The 20,712-nt window shown below is 33.9% G+C and overlaps 1 protein-coding gene across 3 annotated transcripts in view; it reads left to right on the top strand.

The window, feature by feature from the left end:
- Positions 1-20,712, top strand: part of CCDC178 (coiled-coil domain containing 178) — a 431,956-nt gene that overhangs the window by 137,151 nt on the left and 274,093 nt on the right. For 2 of the 3 annotated variants that reach the window (XM_039257382.1, XM_039257380.1), the window contains exons 14-17: positions 10,867-10,929; positions 12,190-12,351; positions 13,881-13,994; positions 19,707-19,852. In XM_039257382.1, the coding sequence (XP_039113313.1) occupies positions 10,867-10,929; positions 12,190-12,351; positions 13,881-13,994; positions 19,707-19,852 (485 nt within the window). The remainder of the gene's footprint in view (positions 1-10,866; positions 10,930-12,189; positions 12,352-13,880; positions 13,995-19,706; positions 19,853-20,712) is intronic. The other variant, XM_039257381.1, reaches the window with a different exon arrangement.

Below are 20,712 nucleotides of genomic sequence, written 5' to 3'. Positions count from 1 at the left end.
TTCGGTGACTAACAGGTTAACTTTTAACATTAGGTTACAGGGTCCTATCTATAGTTTCTATCTCCAGACCTCTCCCTTAACAATGTGGAGGGTGGTTGCTGACCTTTCTTGATTGGGTGTTGCAAGGGTGGTTACTCCTGCCTTGGGCAATGTGTAACTACCTGATAGTTTCGAGGGAAGCCGAAACTCAGGCCTTCTAGTTTAGAGGGGAAACTTAAAGCCTGTCATGGAGTCAGTTTGGTTTAGACGTTTAGACTTGTGGCCTTACAATAACTTTTACCACTTCAGCCCTACTTAGAAATGTCCAGTATAATTAACAGAATAAAATAGCTTTAATAAGCCCAATTTGATTTGTACAGTATACAGCTTCTATCACAATTTCAGGTGAGACTGGTGGTATTTTAAAATGGTTAGAAAATGGACATTCTAATAATTTATTTATTTTGATTCTTGAAGACTTATGCCTATTAGTCAAGTCTAAAGTGTATTACTCTCAACCTATGTATTATAGCTTTTATTGAATTAGAAGTGGATATTACATCCTAGACTTTAAACAAATGTTGGTAAGGGGCACTAGGGTGGCTCAGTCAGTTAAGCATCCAACAAGGTTAAGTGTCTGACCTTGGCTCAGGTCATGATCTCGTGGTTCATGAGTTCAAGCTCCGTGTTGGGCTCTGTGCTGATAGCTTGGAGCCTGGAGCCTACTTTGGATTCCATGTCTCTCTCTCTCTGTCTTCACTTGCCCTATTTGTACTCTGTCTCTCTCTCTCTCAAAAATAAATAAACATTTACAAAAATTTTTAAAAATATTCTTAAAAGTAATGGCCCAAACTAACTATTGCTGCTTGGTGTTTTTTTAAAAATAGTTTTTTAATGTTTATTTATTTCTGAGAGTGAGAGAGAGCACGAGCAAAGGAGGAGCAGAGAGAGAGGGTGGCACAAATTCTGAAGCAGACTCCACACTACAAGCTGTCAGCAAAGAGCCTGAGCTGGGGCTCAAACCCACAAACCATGAGATCATGACCTGAGCTGAAGTCGGATGCCCAATCTCTGAGCCACCCAGGCACCCCGCTGCTTGGTTTTTTAAATTAATGAAAGAGGTAGTCATATTGTTCAAAGTGGTCAAAATCTACACACTTAATTTATGTTAGAATTCAGAACTAGGAAAAACTTTTCTTGATAAAATTATATTTCTTCTCTTAATAAAATTGGTCAGTCTTTAATGTTTCATATTTCCTTCTGGTTTAAGCAGCCCAGAAGCTGAGAATCATTTATGCTATACATTGCTAACATCGTTACTCTTTGTTATTCCTTTCTGTGTTCCAGATTTATAACTTCGATCATGTACTCTTTTACTTTTGGTTCATTGTTTGTAAGTTACTAAGATTTTTCCCTACTCTATTTAGAGATAAAACATGTTGCCAAAGTTAAGTTAAAGAAGCCATTAACTGTAATATTGGGAGTGTCCACATTAATGGTAAATGTTTGCTGGGGAAAAGAGGGAAGGAAGGTGTAGACAAAACAAATCATGTGAAGGTATATTAGAATTTAAGTCCTTCAAATGTTGTGTCAAGCTTCAGAAGAGTTCATTTTCCTAACACATATTTGAGGGAGTAAATACATCTAAAAATGTGATAAAAATAAAGCATTGGACCCTCAATATTATTGATGATGTATAACAGTTGAGGACAAAATAAAGCTTTATTTGCCTTGCCGGGAACATAACTTCCTTTCTCATTCTTCTAGTTTAGAGCTTGTCAGAAAAAAAAATAGTATATTGGCTCCTTAGAATTTTCTTTTAAATCTGTGAATTTTGGGGGCAACTGGATGGCTCAGCTGGTTAAGTGTCTGACTTTTGGTTTTGGCTCGTGTCATGATCTCACTATTCATGGGATCAAGCCCCGGATTCTCTCTCTCCCTCTCTCTGGATCTCTCTCTCTCCCCCCCCCTCTCAGACTAAATAAATAAACTTAAAAAATAAATCTATGAAGTTTGTTTCTATTTTTTCCTCCCTTTTTCTCAGCGTAATGTGATTTTGTTGAAAGGGTATAGATTTCGGAGTTACATGTTTCTTAATTTGAATTCTGACTCTTCTGTTTATTCTTAGAATATTAATCATAAAGAGCTTAGGTTTGTGATCCCTTAAATGAGTGTAATGATACATGTATTGTACCTGTGTGTGATAATATTGTATATAAAATATTTAACTTGGAGCCTGACAAATTATATACTCTCAAAAGTGTTAGGGATAAACACCATAGAGTATTCCATAGAATGGGGCTGTCTTTACTCTTTAAGATAAAAGATTTTTTAAGAACTGACTTACATTTAACTCTGGAATCTCTTTCCTAATAAATAAGTAGATTCTAAATAACACATTGAAAGTATTAATAGCTATCTGTTGAATGATTGATGCCAATGTTGCCTCAGGTAAACTATTATATATTAATATTAATAAGTATTATATATAGATACATATATATATATAATTCTTCTTTTACTTCCACAATAATTTTGTAGAAAAGAAGTGTTATCCCAATTTTACTTATGTGAAAACTAATATTTGGTAAATGTTATGACATATTGATATGGCAACTCTGATAACCTGTACTCAGTGTAAATTGGTAGAACCTTTATGGGAAGTTATTTATCAATATCTGTAAAGAACTTTTTAGTCTATTTAAAAATGTTTATTATTGAAACATAGTCAATATACAATATTATATTAGTCAACATACAATATCATGTGCATTATATGTACAACATAGTAGTTCAACAATTCTATACTTTATGTAGTGCTGACCACAAGAAGTGTAGTTACCATCTGTCACCAACGTTATTACAATATTATTAACTATATTCCCTATGCTGTACTTTTCATTTCCATGACGTATTTATTTTACAACTGGAGGTTTATACCTCTTAATCCCTTTCACCTATTTTTCACCCTCCCCCCGCATGATGGTCTATTTTGACAGACATCAATTTGTTCCATGTATTTATGCATCTGTTTCTTTTTTGCCTTTCCTTGTTTCAAATTCTACATATAAGTAAAATCATATGGTATATGTCTTTCTCTGTCTGACTTATTTCACTAAGTGTAATGTTTGTGATGTCGGTGCACATGGCAAACTCTCAGTCATTTTGGTGGCTGAGTAATATTCCGTTCTGTATATGTATACCACATCCTTTTTTTTTCTTTCATAGTTTATTGTCAAGTTGGTTTCCACATAACATCTATTGCTCATCCCAATAAGTGCCTTCCTCCAATCCCATCAACCCCCTTCCCCTCACCCCTACCCCCCATCAACCATCAGTTCGTTCTCAGTACTCAACAGTCTCTTATGGTTTCCCTCTCTCCCTCTCCCCAACTATTTTTCCCCTTCTCTTCCCCCATGGTCCTCTGTTAAGTTTCTCCTGATCTACTTATAAGTGAAAACATATGGTATCTGTCCTTCTCTGCCTGACTTATTTCACTCAGCATAACACTCTCAAGTTCCATCCATGTTACTACTAATGGCCAGATTTCATTCTTTCTCATTTCCGTGTAGTATTTCATTATATAGATAAACCACATCATCTTGATCCATTCTTCAGTTGATAGACACTTAGGCTCTTTCCATGTTTTGGCTATCGTTGAGAGTGCTGCTAGGAACATTGGGATCCCTTGGGTGTCCTTGGGTGAATTCCTAGCAGTGCTATTGCTGGGTCATAGGGGAGTTCTATTGTTAATTTTTTGAAGAACCTCCACACTGTTTTCCAGAGGGGCTGCACCAGTTTACATTCCCACCAACAGTGTAGGAGGGTGCTCGTTTCTCCACATCCTAGCCAGCATCTATAGTCTTCTGATTTGTTCATTTTAGCCACTCTGACTGGCATGAGGTGGTATCTCAGTGTGGTTTTGATTTGAATTTCCCTGATGATGAGTGATGCTGAGCATCGTTTCATGTGTCTGTTGGCATCTGGATGTCTTCTTTGCATAAGTGTCTGTTCATGTCTTCCGCCCATTTCTTCACTGGATTATTTATTTTTTGGGTGTGGAGTTTGGTGAGTTCCTTATAGGTTTTGGATACCCGTTTGAATTTGGTAGTGAGTGTGTTTAGGAATTTGTCCATTTCTTCTAAGTTGTCCAGTTTGTTGGCATATAATTTTTCATAGTATTCCCTGATGATTGCTTGTATTTCTGAGGGATTGGTTGTAATAAAACCATTTTATTCATGATTTTGTCTATTTGAGTGCTCTCTCTTTTCTTTTTGAGAAGCCTGGCTAGAGGTTTATCAATTTTGTTTATTTTTTCAAAAAAGCAACTCCTGGTTTCATTGATCTGTTCAACTTTTTTTTTATTCAATATTGTTTATTTCTGTCATGATTTTTATTATTTCTCTTCTTCTACTGTGTTTGGGGTGCTCTTGTTGCTCTCCTAGTTCTTTTAGGTGCACTGTTAGAGTTTGTATTTGCACTTTTTCTAATTTCTTGAAATAGGCCTGGAGTGCAATGTACTTTCCTCTTGAGACTGCCTTTGCCGCATCCCATAGATTTTGAATTGTTGTGTTTTCATTTTCATTTGTTTCCATATATTTTTAAATTTCTTCTCTAATTGCCTGATTGACCTACTCATTCTTTAGTAGGATGTTTTTTAACCTCCATGTTTTTGGAGGTTTTCCACACTTTTTCCTGTGATTGATTTCAAGTTTCATAGTATTGTGATCTGAAAGTGTGCATGGTTGATCTCAGTTCTTTTATATTTATTGAGGGCTACTTTGTGACCCAGTATGTGATCTATCTCGGAGAATGTGCAATGCTCACTTGACAAGAAAGTGAATTCTATAGTCAGGATGTAGAGTTCTAAATATATCTGTCAAATCCATCTGGTCCAAAGTGTCATTCAAATCCATTGTTTCTTTAGTGATTTTCTGTCTATCCATTGCTATAAGTAGAGTATTAAAGTCCCTTGCTATTAGCACATTCTTATCCATAAGATTGTTTCTGTTTGTGATTTGTGTGTTTTATGTATTTGGGTGCTTCCATATTCTGTGCATAGACATTTATAATTGTTAGCTCTTGCTGATAGGTAGACCCTTCTTCATCCCTTGTTACTGCCTTTACTTTAAAGTCCAGTTTGTTTGATATAAGTATGGCAATTCAGGGTTTCAGTAGCATGATAGATATTTCTCCATCCCCTTACTTTCAATCTGAAGGTGTCTTCAGGGCTAAAATGAGTCTTTTGTAGACAGCAAGTAGATGGATTTTTTTTTAATCCATTCTGCTACCTTCTGTCTTTTGATTGGAGTATTTAGTCCATTTACATTCAGTGTTATTACTGAAAAATATGGTTTTAGAGTCATTGTGTTCTTTGTAGGATTCATGCTTGTAGTTGTATACCACATCTTTATCCTTTCATCTATCGAAGTACACTGAGGTTGCTTCCATATATTGTCTATTGTAAATGCTGCAGTGAACATAGGGGCTCATATATCTTTTGAATTAGCATTTTTGTTTTCTTTGGATAAATACCCAATAGTAGAATTAATAGATCATATGGTATTTCTATTTTTAATTTATTGAAGAACCTCCGTACTGTTTTACATAGTGAGTGCACCAATTTACATTCTCACTGATAGCATATGGGGTTTCCCTTTTCTCTATATCCTTGCCAACACTTGTTATTTCTTACCTTTTTGATAATAACCATCCTGACTGGTAGGGGGTCCTATCTTGTGGTTTTGACTTGCATTTCACTCATGATTAATAAGGTTGAAAAACTTGAGGAAACGTGTCCATAAATATGTTGCTAAGGCTGATGTACAAAAGATTACTGCCTATGTTTTCTTTTAGGAGTTTAATTTTTCAAGTCTCACATTTAGGTCTTTAACCCATTTTGAGTTTATTTTTGTGTCTGATGTAAGATATAGAATCTGAAGCAGGCTCCAGGCTCTGAGCTGTCAGCACAGAGCCCGACATGGGGCTTGAACCCATGAACAGTGAGATCATGACCTGAGCTGAAGTCTGATACTTAACAAACTGAGCCATCCAGGTACCCCCAGTTCCATTCTTTCACATGTAGTTGTCCAGTTTTTTTCAACAACCAATTATTGAAGAGGCCACCTTTTCCTCATCGTATATTCTTGCCTCCTTTGTCAGACATTAATTGACCATATAAGCATAGGTTTATTTATGCACTCTGCCCTCTATTCTGTTCTACTGACCTATGTGTCTGTTTCTGTGCCAGTACCAAACTGTTTTGATTACTATAGGATTGTATTGTATTTTGAAATCTGGGATTATGAGACCTCCAGCTTTGTTCTTTCTCAAGATTGCTTTGCTTAGTGGGCACTTTTATGATTCCATACAAATTTAGGATTATTTGTACTAGTTCTGTGAAAAAATAAAGTTGATATTTTGATAGGAAGGGGTAGCATAGTTATTTTAACAATATTAATTTTTCTACTTCATGAATATGGTATATAATTTTGTTTGTGTTGTTCACTTTGTTTCACCAATGTCATGCAGTTTTCAGCATATAGATCTTTCACTTCCTTGATTAAACTTATTCCTAGATATTTTATTCTTTTTGGTGCAATTTCAAATGGGATTATTTTCTTAATTGCTTTTTTTTGCTACTTTATTATTAGTGTATAAAAATACAACAGATATCTATATATATTGTTTTGTATCCTACAACTTTACTGACTTCATTTACTAGTTCTAATAATTTTTGGTAGAGTATTAACGTTTTCTATATATAGTAATATGTCATCTGCAAATAGTGACTGTTTTACTTCTTGTTTAACCAATTCAAATGCTTTTCTTCATTTTTCTTGTCTGTTTGCTGCAGCTAGGACTTGGATTTTGAATAAAAGTGGTAATAGGGGACATCCTTGTCTTGTTCCTGATATTAAAGGAAAAGCTTTCATTTGTTCACCACTGAGTTATAGGTTTGCTATTGGTTTGTCATGTATGGCCTTTTTTACGTTGAGGTATTTTCCTTCTAAACCCACTTTGTTGAGAGTTTTTAATCATGAACTGATATTGAGTTTTCTCGTTTATTTTTTCTGCATCTGTTGAGAGGATCATATGTTTTATATTTCATTTTGTTAATATAATGTGTCACATTGATTTGTAGATATTAAGCCAATATATGTAAAGACTTTATTTTTATTCTTTTTTTTTCTGAGTGAGAGAGACAGAGCATGAGTGGGGGTAGGGCAAAGAGAGGGAGACACAGAATCTGCGCTGTCAGCACAGAGCCCAAACTCACCATCTGTGAGATCATGACCTGAGTTGAAGTTGGACACTTAACCAGCTGAGCCACTCAGATACCCCTATGTAAAGACCTTTAAATAGTAAATACATTTTCAATCTATAGTTAATTACCATTATTTGTAAAAATAAGATTTAAAGAAAAATCACCAGATAATAAAGAGGAACAAAGGCTACAATGATGTGTGTTAAGGATGTTTATCATTAGTTACATAATAACTAGACAATATACTCCAGGAGCACAAAAATTATTTATTTTGTACACTGCTGCATCTCAATGCCTAGAAACAGTGCTGAGAACAAAGTGGGTACTCAGTAAATGTTTATGGAAAGCATAAATACATAGTTAACATATAGTGGGAACATTTTAAAAAAATTTTCAGTAATAGAAATTTTAAATATATGATGAGTACAAGGATAAATTGTAAATTCATTCAGTTCTAAATTTTTAAAAATGGGAGTTTTGGTTTTTTAGTGGCTGAGAAAGATCTTACCAGGCAGACTCTACCAAAGATAACAACTTTAATCCCTGGACCTAAAAAGGAATACACTAAAAAATCACAATGCATTTCCCTGGGTTTGGAAATTCAGGTTATTTTAATTTTAATTTTTGTAATTTAAAAAAGTTTTTCCAAAAAAACATTTATTTTCATAAAGAAAGAAATATAAAATAGCACCCTGGTGTTTATTTTTAGAAAGAATCCATGTGTGCTGTTACCTGGACTTCTTGTTAGGTTCCTGGCCACAAAACAGTGCCCAACAATGCAGAGTCGGAGCGGCTCTGTCCCACTTATTCAGTCCAACTCTGTTATTTACAGAAATACTAAATTTTTCTTTATGATTGTAACTCTTAATTTTAAATTCTCTTTTTCTCTGTTCCTTGTCTCAGATTTTATATAATAATTTGAGTTCTCCAACCTTTGTCTTAACTCCTGTCCATCACTGGAAAGCAAACTGATGCTACTTCCTTGATTCTGAGCTTATTTCTATTTATACTTAGTGTTTACTTCTCTTTTCTCTTTGAAAGTGGGTTTCCTGACACATAGCCTTAAGTGTTACATTGCTCTTCAGTTGTTCTTTGTCCTAGTAGAAGTCTCTTCCAGAAGAATAGCTCTTTGCTGCCACCTTCTGGTTTTTGGCTCCTAAAGCCAGGCAGCAGGTCAAAGGTGACTGTTTCAGTCTGGGCTCTTCTCAGCATCCGAGAATGCTCCCCCTTATTTTTGGCTTCGTTCAAGCTCTTTGGGGTGATCTTTTGATATATTTTATTCTCCAAAACCAGAATTCACTAGTTGTTACAGAGATTTTATTTCCCCAACGCCTAGATTCTATCCTAATTTTTTTATAGAGAAAGCTCGTTGACCTCTACTCTAAAAAACACAACAGCAAATATAGGGAGCATCCACAGCCTTCAGGGATGAGGAAAGTGCCCAAAGAAAGAATAAGCATGAAAGAGGCTGTTTTCGCCCCAAAGTGGAGTAAGGTCTTACTGGACACAGCATGGATGTGGCTCCTTCGATGACCTTAAGCAGCCACCTGCCAGGTGCCACAGATTTGATGGAGGTTAAATGGAATTTGAATGGAGTTTCTGGGTAGAGAACCTTGAAGAACCTGCGGTGTAAGCACCGTTGGTTTTCCACAGGACAGCTGGCAGCAGTTCTACAGGAAGAAGAAGGAAACAATTGGAAACAGAACAAGTTTGTGAAGTGCCTTGCTGCATGCAGCCTTGTGAGCCCCACCACTGCCCTCTATTGATAAAGCTTCACCTGACTCCACCTGGCAAAAGAAAACAGTGTACCCATCCACCTCTAGTATCTCAAATTAGTTACAGAGTGGATTTAGAGCTAAAAGGCAGTGATTAGATAACTGGCACAAATACATTGCCCACATGCAAACTTTATTAATTCAGTTGGTGTCTATATGTAACTGAGCACCATGTCTTCCATTTATCTTATAACTTTTGAGTCTCTTTTAATTTTAAAGAATCTCCTACATTTTTAAAAAAATTGTCTTTTATTGCATTGACATTTGCTGAAGAGTCTAAGCCAGTTACTTTCCAGAACACCTCTCACTATGTTTGTTGTTGTTGTTGTTGTTGTTGTTGTTGTTCTCATGGTTAGATTCAGATTCAACACTTTCTGCAGGAATATTACATAGTTAGCATATTGTGTCAGCGAAACACTACAAAGCACATGGTACAAGTTTGTCACATTATTAGTGACAAACGGTGTTTGATCATTGGGTTAAAGTTATGACCTACAAATTTATTCATTTTTCTGTTGTAATAATGACTCAATTGAGTGATATTTTAAGAACATGCAATTATCTTTGTTTCCAAGAAAATTTTTTTTACCCAAATTCGGCATCTAATGGTAAGTTTTGGTTGAATCCGCTTTTGTCATAGGTGTGAAACGGTGATTCTTCTGGGCTTTCATTCCCATTATAATCAATCAGCAATTAGAAGAACTGAAAAGCTTGGCACAAGCTGGGTGGCAGGCTGTGTGCCAGAAAATGGCAGCTTTCTTTCAGTTCTTATTCAGGCCCTTTACCTCTGCATTTCCTGCCACTGCGTCTATTTTCCCAGGTCTCAGGGAACCATCTTGTCGGCCTAGTTTCACTCTCTGCCCTTCATATGCTGTTCAGGAGTCAGAATCTGGGTGATTATGATACTTTAATGGATCTGGAGTTTCTCATTATATGAAGAGATTTAAAAAGAAAAAAAAGGCTATTTTTGAGTTTGAAAGAGCCTAAAACTTTTATAGTTTAATTACCAACCTACAGAGCAAAAGCAGTTTGTTTGCTATTTGTTAATGTTTGTTCAATAAATTATTTATTTAGGAAATGTTTTTACAAGCTACTAAAACTCTTTGTCATTCTCTAGCCTGTCTTCATGAACATTTTCAATGATAGTTCAATGGGTATTTTACTAAGAAGACTGTACTCTACTACTGTGTTAAATCTACAGTAATATGTATTCATTTTCCTAATACTGTTCTCAGCAGCTCCATAATTCATAGTTCATAATTAAAAGGCAGCATCTCTGATCTTGTGTGGTAATGTTAGGTACAACTAGGGAGAGTTGAAATCTATCCTAGTAACAGGAAAAAAGATTTTTCCACACATTTTTTGCCTACTAAATTCCAAAGAATGATTTTTTTTAAGAAAAAAGAAAAAAAATATTCTGGCCAGATGGAGAATCTGATTATATTTTACAAACTTCAAACTATCTTGTTTTCAAAATTGAATGTGTTCCTTCTGGGAGGTGTTATTAAAAGCAAACTAATAGTTTTTAAGAAGAGGAATTGAAGACTGGTTAGTCTTTCCTTTTTAATTACTTTGATCTTTTAGTTCAGGGTTATAAAATAACCTGAAATGAACTGAAATTCTTTTTCTTGGTCTTGTATCACTTACTAACTTTGTTTCAAATAACATCAGGTTTTTTGTTTGGTTGTTTGGTTGGCTTTTGTTTTTTTATAATACTCAATTCTTAATATTTTAGTCTTTATTATAATGTAAGTAAAATGTAGCTTGTGTTATCAGTTGTCTTTAATGATATTTTCTGATTTTCTATAAATAAAACCTTTTTTTTTTTAATTTGATAATATATAGGGTAGAGAAGAATTCTTGAAAAGACTCACTCGAGGTAAAGTGGCTAATGGGATGTCGATTCAGGTAATCCTAATTTTGTTTCAATATTTTATTCTTCCTTTAATTTGCATTTTACTTAGCATTTTAAATTTGCCTGTAATGAGGCATCTTTTCACTACTTGGTTTGCAAGCCAGCAGTTTTCTCTCCTTAGCTGATGACAGTTGCCCTCTGTGTACGACTAGCAGTGTCTGATCATGCATAAAGAAACTGACCTCCCATACACATATCTCATTTTGTGGCTTAATGGGAATTTCTGCCAGTCTAGTAAAAGGGCAGTGAGATCTTATTCCTAAGTGTCTCTTTAGTTTGCTTTGTGATGATGTTATGTTTTCTTTACTTTTAGTGTCTTTCAATTGAATTTCTGTATTTAACACTGAAATAAAAATATGCTGTTTCTATATAAAGATTTTGAAATTAAATTAATATAGCTAGCAAAGTCAATTAAAAATTTTTTTAAATCTTCATCTACCATCTGCATATCCTCTGGAACCTAGGTTGTGTGTTTTGATCATTGGCATGCTTCTAGAATGCCTCCCCTTCAGAAATACATTAATACTTGAAATTATAAAAATAAAATCAAGAGCAAAACAGTCCAAAACAGTGTTATTTTATACACTTATTTGAGACTATCTGCACCTCTGATCTTCTTTGAAATAAACACAAATTTTGTGATTTCTTGTTAGGAAATTTAGCATTTTCAAATATATAAAAGCAGTGCTTCTCTGCTTCTCTATACTGAAAATGCCAAATTTCCTGATTCATTTTTCTCTCTATGTATATGTGTGGTCAATAATTCCATCATCTTCTAGCCTTCTTAGCTTAATATTTTGTCATTAACTTCCTTTCATTGGGTTTATTGGGTTTTAGATTGCAAGAATTGCAAATATTTCAATATTTGTTGTTAGTGTGCTTTTTCACATTATCTTCCAATATTTAGATTAAAATGTTTGATTTTTATTATCTATATTAAGTTTTTCTCTCTTTTTTGAATAATAACTGCATTGTTTAAATATGCTGTATTCATACCCATTGCTTTATATGGCGGCATAATATTTTTTTTAAATTTTCAAGTAAAAACAAACATTACTGCCTGACACAAGATTGAGACTCAGTAAATGTTTACTTTTTTTAAGTTTTTAATTCCAGTTATATTAGTTTCAGGTGTACATTATTATGATTCAACTCCATACATCACCTAGTGCTCATCACAACAACTGCCCTCCTTTACCCCCATGTTTAGTTAATTAATAACTGAATGAATTATTTAACATCTTTGCTGGCAGAAAAAACTGTTTTCCATTCAAGAAGAACAGACACTTGACAGGCAGGAGCTTATGGAAAAGAAAGCAATGTACACCCTTGCACTGGAGGAACTAGAGACCCCTCTGCTTGAACTAGAAAAAGAGGTCATAAGAATCAGAACTGTCCACAAAGAGCATGTTGACGTAAGCATTTATAATTAATCCAGAAGCTAATTTCCAGGAATATTTAAGTCAATAAATCACATATGTGATTTTACATTATTATTTGGAATATTATGATTTCACATAGGAAGATGTAAAAGCATGAATAAAATGAGTATTTTATGACCACACCAAATAACAAGACTCTGAATGCTATTACCTGGAACCCCACACTCTTAGAGTGTCCTCAGGAAAAAGCAGTTTTCAAACAGGGGAGTAGTGACTTATCTTTTGTGATTGCCCACTATGGTAAATTTAATTCAAAGTCTTCACTGCTTGTTAATAAAATGCTAAAGCTATGTTTATGGAAATATATAATGCATCTTGACAGTTTTATGGTAAATTTTTGATGTGTGTGGAAGAAGTTAAGACACCTGGAATGAAAAATAAAGCAAATGTTGATAAAATATTTTCAAAACAACAAGTTTATGGCAGTAACTGATACTACTGGCCCTTCCCAAAGAAAAATTTAGTAGAAAAATACGTGTGCATCATGTCATTAGTCTTTTGGAGAAGTAGAGGGTGTGGTAAGAGTTATATATTCTTGTCCTTACATGCAGGGAGGACATACATATATTCATTTGGGCCATTTTGGCAACAGGATTTTTTTTCCTTGCAAATGATGATGTAATTTTTGTATTCTTTAGTCTTTAATAATTTTCAAAGTTTTTTTTAATTTTGTGATTTATAAAATGTCACCATTATGAAAGTTTATTTTGTTCTTCAAAGCTAAGACAGAGTTTATCTGTGCATAGACTTGAGAAAACTTGGCCTAAACGCATGGAGCAGCTTGTACAAGGCCATAAAACATGGCAACAACAAATTCTGAGTATACTACTATATTCAGGCCTCTTAACTGCTTATCCTAGAGCTCATGTAATGAATATATAACCAGCACTAACACCTAGTGAGATAAATGATTTTAATAATGGCTCCTCCTTACTTTAGTGATGGAAATTTATTAATTGCTTCAAAAGCCTCAGTATAATCATCTGAGTATAATGAATTCCTAAAAAGATTAATGACTTTTATTCCCCCTTATTTTATAATAGCCATTGTTTTTTCTGATCTTATAGTTCAGTAATCATTTTTGTTTTTATTACATTTTAAGAGTTTATAAATTATAAGAATTATAAATTTAACACAAACTGTTGAAAACAAGAAGTGTTTATGCACTTTTGGTAATGATTGCTGATAATTTGTATTTGGAATTTTAATTTTGTTTAAAATATTTTAAATATCATGATGAAAACTTAAAATTTCAATGTGAATTTATTGGTTTTTGTTACTTAGCTTAAATAGATTAGATTTTGGTTTACTCTTGTAATTCAAGTAGAATATTAGGGTGTGGATATCATAGTATATTTTTGTTATTCATGTGTGGTGGTTTTTTCCCCTTCTACCAAAATATATATTGTTATTGTTAAAATGGTCATTTGGGAACTACTTGGTCTTAACCAGAATAATTGGATGGTAAATGCTGCACACCTTAATTTCTGAATGTCTTCTAGACATTAAATAATATAATTGAGAAGAAAGAACACGTTAGAAGAAATGTGGAAAAAACAAAGAAAAAGTTGCGAAAAAAGGGGAAGAAAACTCGTGATGCAATAGTAGAAACTGAGGTAAGAAATTTAATATCAAAAATAATTATGAATTTCCAGCCTCTTTATGTCAATGAAAACTATTCAAACAAATTCATTTTAGGTGTATACTCCTCATTTCCAATTTGTTGCACTAAGTTTCTATACACACACACACACACACTCTTACACACACACACAATCTCTGTGTCTTCATTTTTTCTCTTACAGTGTTCTTCCCATTGTACTAGTGCATCCTCCTGTTAGTCTTTCCTACAAAGTGGAGGTAGGTATTTCTGTATTGTACCATGTTTCTAGAGATGAAACCAATCTACAGACTGAAACATTTGTTAATATCCGACCTATCAATTTTACCCTCACACCGGTGTGTAGGCAGCATGGTGATATATCAAAAGGCTTCAAGGCTTTTTCCAAAGTAGTAATATTTGTTCCCTGAAAATCTTCACCTCCAGTGTTCTGTCTTTAGAAAATCAATGGATATGGGGAAGTGGAGATAGTCCATTATCTTCAACCTGCTATCCTCTGGATATATTTTAAAGGTAGCACCAGTTGGATTTGTTGGTGGACTGCATGTTGGTTATGAGATAGAGGTATAATAATATCATTTTTAAAAAGTGTGTACTAGGCCACAAAAATATTAAAAAAATTACCAAGGAAAATAATAATACAACAATAACAAAAACAGATACTGATATTTTTTAGTTCTCTATATACCAGGCATTATTTAAAGAGCTCAGACATTAAGTCATTCCAACTTAATAACTCTGCAAAGATTGTGCTGTTATTATCTCCATTCTACAGTTGAAGAATCTAATGCCTTGTTTACTTGTTCAGTTTCACACAGCTTGTTCATGGCAGAGTTGAAATTCACTAAATCAGGCATTGACTCTAGAATCTATGCTCTTAATCATTACATTATTCCTCTGATTATACAGGTTACTTTTGTTGAATATTGTGAAATAAAATCAGAACTCTAACAAAAAATTTACAGCAAAAACAAAACATTTGTATAGATCACTGGATATATTTTTTAGAAACTTTTTAAAGTTTATTTATTTTAAGAGAGAGACAGAGAGAACAAGTGCGGAAGAAGCAGAGAGAAAGGAGAGAGAGAATCCCAAGCAGGCTCCACCCAGTCAGCTTAGAGCCCCACACAGGACTTCACCTCGCAGACCGTGAGATCATGCAAGACTTGATTTCACAAACTGTGAGATGATGGCCTGAGCTGAAATCAAAAGTCAGATACTTAACTGATTGAGCCACCCAGGCGCCCCTCTGGAAATATTTTTTAAATCACATTTTTTTCATCATTTGCTTCAGTGTTAAAGAATATTTATAAATATAAATGACCATTTATTTATAAATGACTCATGATAAACAATAAAGCAAAATTTGTGGAGCAGGCCAAGGTAAACTTTAGTATTACCAATAAATTATTTTGGTAAGAAAACCTTAAAGTGCTTAGCATATCTATAGCTAAACAGCTATGGGAAAACTTAAAAGAGAAGTAATTATATATAGTAATGAATGAAAGAATGCTACTTTGCATAGCAGTTTGTTTTAAAATTTGGATCAAGTGTATAATTTACTTATAAAATGCAAATAATGAAAACTGGGTAAAGAGGAAGAATCACAACAAGAGTAGAATGATAATTATAGAATAAATGTCATTTGTCTATAGCACGAGTGGCAAGAACCAGCCCAGGTATTTTACAGGGATCCCTACAAGGACCAGATACAGACCATAGCAGAGTATGAAGAGCTTCTGAATTCAGTCTGTAATAATATAATACAAATCTGTAACTGAAAAATATTAGCATGAAAAAGAATTCTATAGGTGATCTCACTTACGAACACAGATGACAAAACCTTAAATATGTTAGTGAGTTGAGCTTTTACAGTGTGATTAAAAAACATGCATTATGCAAAATAAGATTCTTTTGAAGACTGTGAAGATGAGTCAACATAAACAAATGTACAGCTGACACTTGAACAACATGTGGTTTAGTGGTGCTAGCCCCAACACAGTTGAAAATCCACACATAACTTTGACTCCCCCAGAATTTAACTACTAATAGCCTACTGTTGACTGGAAGCTTTACTGATAACAAACAGTTGATTAACATATATTTTGTACATTATAGATACTAAATACTCTATTCTTATATTAAAGTAAAATAGACCAAAGTAAAAATTATTCAGAAAATCATAAGGAAGAAAAAACATCTACAATAGTGTACTGTTGTTACAACTCTGCGGGTAAGTGGGTCTGTGGAGTTCAAGCCTGTTTTGTTTAAGGATCAACTGTACTAATATAATTCAGTACATTTACAGAAATGAAAGACAATTAACCTAAAATATTTGATAAAACATTATAGCCACTAATGATTTTCAAAAAGACTTTCAACTATCTAGAAATAGAATGAAAACATTCTTACCTTGATAACGTGTTAGTGTCTATCAGTATTTTGTAGCAAATGTTATACTTAGTGATGGAACATTAAAAGTATTTCCATTAAACTCAAGAGCAAAAACATTCCAGTAAGCTCCTACTACTTAGCATACTCCTGTTATTGATAACAAATTACTTGTACACGTGTCACAACACATAAAACCTATGTGTTGAACAGTGCAGTGGAAAGCCACCACAGTTCTCGTGTCCACATCTGAATATCAGTTTCAGAAATATTAGCTAGAGATTTCCGAAGATGGTATGTCTGACAAATAACAACTTTCAGTGAAGAATGTGGCTGAATGCTTTCTTTGTGCGTGTGCTCAGGGTTATACAAAGTACTAGGAGTTGAAGGGCTAGAGAAGAAGAGTTAATGTTCTTTTATTTGTCTTTCAATTTAGTTTGCCTTTCCAGTTGTTATTGAGCACTTGAAATCTATTAAACATTGTTGGAATTTGCTGGAGTTGAGGAAGTAAAAGCAGAACTTTGTTTAGTCAAGAAGCACATCATCTTTTTGGGGCTCAGACAAGGACACGGAGAGCATTAATACTCTGTGACCAAAGCCATGACAGCAGTATAATGAGGTGGCAGAGTATCACGGAGGAGGAAACCTAGATTAACTGAGGGAACTGGGGAAAGTTTTTCAGAAGAGGTTATTACTCATTGGAGCAAATGGAGGTTAAGTACTTGCATTGCCATGGTGTTGTAGAGAATAGAGATGATATACACACAAAGCCTAAAAGAATGAAGAAACAATTGGTGCTGGAGGTATTCAACAAATGGTTTCTATTATTATTATATAAATTTTAATTGGTGAAGAAAGGAGGTAAGAACATTTTAGAAACAGATGCTATGTTTGCAAAACAAAGATATTATGGAATAGTGTTCTGTGTTTGTGGAATTTTAAGTAGTTTGGTAATGACCAGAGAGCAGAGCATCTATTATAAGAGTAAAAAGAGATGAAGCTAGTGAGATGAGTGATAACCCAGATGAAGAAACATCTTGTGTACCATGCTGTGCTGAACCCCAGACTGTTGTAATTCAAACATTTAATAGCATTTATTAAGTACTCTTAATGCTGATAGGTGTACAAAAAATACTGTAGACTCTATTTCTTTCTTTTAAGAACTTAAATTCTATGACAAATAATTTTTAAGACAAATAATTTTATCTTTTACTGTGCATAAGCATTTCAGTCATGGCCAAGCTAAAAATGGGCCATTACTGACTTTTTACTGTTTTCACCCCCAGTTAAATGATAGACAGAGAATCTAAACTTATTACATTTAGAGAATTTAAAAATGCATTTATTAAATCTTATTTAAAATATAACTTGAAATTAATAATTTAGAATCTGAATATAATCTTTTTTTATTTTCTAGTTTATTTATTTTGAGAGAGAGAGAAAAATAAGCCAAAGAATGGTCAGATTATAAATGTACTTTTTTTAGGCCTCTATTCCCATTCGCTCTGGTGGCACTTCAGCATTTATCAAAAGACTTACAAACGGCTCTTGAGGTTCCAAATGTTTTTGCTCACTGGAGATGTTCACATTTGTATCCCTGATTAACATGCAGCATCTAACAGCTTACTTCTACACTCAGCTCGCTATAGTGATGTTTCTGCTATTTTTTTTGATGCCATGGAGGGAATATGTTGTTCACATTTACCAAAGGCTCACTGATGGTACCTATTAAAGTGCCAAAATACTGTTTTTGCTTTTCCCTGCTGTCTGCAGGAAGCATACTCTCTATCTTTCTTTCCTTTGGTATGGAATCCTCTGACACCACCTTCAGCAATGCTGAATTGGCTGGTGTGGTCTCAATTGTAGATACCATTGCTTCTGAGGTCTTCTTAGTTTCCTCCAATAATCTTCATTCAAGATTAAGGCGTGAATTATGGAATCTGACTTAAAAGTCAAGGTTAGTGATAGCATACTATACTCAGAGTTGTCCATCGTCTTTGACTCCTGCATACTTAACTTATTCCATACTTATGTATCTCTTCACACTTTTTTGAGGGGTTGACTTTTCTCATAGTAATAATTTTTTGTCATAGTAATAATAATGATAATAATTAATAATAATATCCTATTGGGTCTCATTTAAGAATCCTAATAATCTTTCAACCATATTCAGATATTGAAAATAAACAAAAAAAATAGAAAAAGAAAAAACCCTCATTTATCAATGGACTGATTCTAGAATTTTCAGAAAAAGAAAGGAAGAGAAGATACGGAAATTCAAATACAGTACACAGTGTTGAAATTCATGGACAAATAATGGATAGGAAAAATAAATATTAAAGATTAACCTTTCTTCTTGAAATCTATAAGAGTAGAGAAAGAACCAGGGAGCATATGGGGAGGGGGGATGGAGGAAAATAGGAGCAAAGGGAGCAGTTGAGATCTGTGAAATCAGTTGGGACAGTAGCTCTAATTAGAAGCAATGCCAGATGTAGGGAACAACATTCAGTAAGTCAGTCATCCAGTCAGTAAACCATTCAGTCAATATAGGCATCAACAGTCATAAAGGGATCATGCAAAAAATAGATGCAAAATAAAATCTTCAGTCTGGAATTCCACAGGCCAGCCTTGGGAAAGTGTATTAAATATAAACTTTTTTGTTTGAAAGATCAGGACAAGAAAGAATATATAATCTTGCCTACCTTCTACCTTTGTTGTACATGTTTGAAAGCTAGTAACCACATGTTTGCATTTTGAAAGGACATGCCTTTGAAGCATGTATGGGGGTGTTTGGAGGGGCAGACACATTAGTGCAAGAGAGAGAGGGGGAAAAGGAGAGAGAAGAAAAGAGACAGGGGCATCTAACCCATCTTTTAGAAAATCACATCAGATGTAACTATGAAGAATGGAACATAAATCTAAGTTGTTGATTCTGTTGATAGGAAGTTACTGTTTGCTTAATTTTCACATGGCCGAATGTAATTGTGTCCTTAAGTTGTAAGGATTTGAAAATCCCAGTATTTAAAATTAAAACATTTTGGGGGCGCCTGGGTGGTCAGTCAGTTAACTGTCTGACTTTGGCTCTGGTCATGATCTTGCGGTTTGTGGCTTCGAGCCCACAGAGGGCTCTGTGCAGACAGCTCAGAGCCTGGAGCCTGCTTTTGATTCTGTGTGTGTGTCTCTCTCTCTGCCCCTCACCTGCTCACAGACTCTCTCTCTCTCAGTCTCTCTTTCTCTCTCTCTCCCTATCCCTCTCAAAAATAAACATTTAAAGGTAATAATAATAAAATAAAACATTCTTAAATTTGTTTTCCAGGAAAAACGCTCAATGATTTTTAAAGAAATAAAGACCACTAAGAGTAAAACAATTATTTATAATGCAAAAATAGATCAATTGAATAAGGACTTAAAAGAAAAAGAGAAGGAAAAGGATATTTTGGCTCAAATACTTGAGCATTTAAAGTAAGTATTTAACTCTTATCAAAATTTGTAATGTTCAATATATTATTTATAAAAGAGATAAGATCAAATTTCCATATTTAGTATTAATTCTTAAAATGATCCATAATTTGCCATCATTATTTGATGTGGAATAAATGTAATATTTGATAATTTTGGTTTAAAAACATAATTTGCATTCATTTTTTATTACTCTGCTGGGTTTATTCTTATTTGAGTAACTGCAAATATTCCTTCCAAGTAGAAAAGTTTTAATTATGAAATTAATAATCTTTCCCACTAATTTCAATATTTCTCACTCACATGACATGATTAATAATTCATGGTTTTTCACCCAACCTTATTTGGTAAGTTTTAAGTTAAGCCTTTAGAAATAGACACTCTACAAAACCTCATGTAATTTTTTCATATTTATTATATAAACCTCTTATTCAGTCCCTTCATTAGTCAGGGGCATAGATGACAAGGGTTAGCAAAGTCTTTCACTTAGACAGTGACCATAGTCTAAGACCCTTTAGTGTTTCCATAGACCCTTATTTAGAGCTTACATATTCTTCCTTTATTCCTTTTTGTTCTTATTTTCTTTTTTGTAATATATTGAGAACAGAGCTTGAAGGACTATTGGAAGAATATGCATTGGTCACGTTTAGGAATTACAGTTTGATAAGTAAGAAGGCTAACACAGCATGAGCAAAATCATAGCTCTTGAGGGATAAAACGTCAGAAAAACAGTTATGCACAGCTTGATTATCACATACTGTAATAGAGTTAGGGCATGCACTCAACAAGGATTTATTTAACTATTACTGTAAGGTTAAAACATGTTCAAAATGATCATACAGCTTTATCTGAAAAACACTAAA

The sequence above is a fragment of the Hyaena hyaena genome, unplaced genomic scaffold, assembly GCF_003009895.1.
Source record: "Hyaena hyaena isolate Hyena2069 unplaced genomic scaffold, ASM300989v1 scaffold_616, whole genome shotgun sequence".
NCBI classification, from domain to species: domain Eukaryota; kingdom Metazoa; phylum Chordata; class Mammalia; order Carnivora; family Hyaenidae; genus Hyaena; species Hyaena hyaena.
The sequence above is the reverse complement of the archived record's forward strand: the minus strand, read 5'-3'. Positions and strand labels throughout refer to the sequence as shown.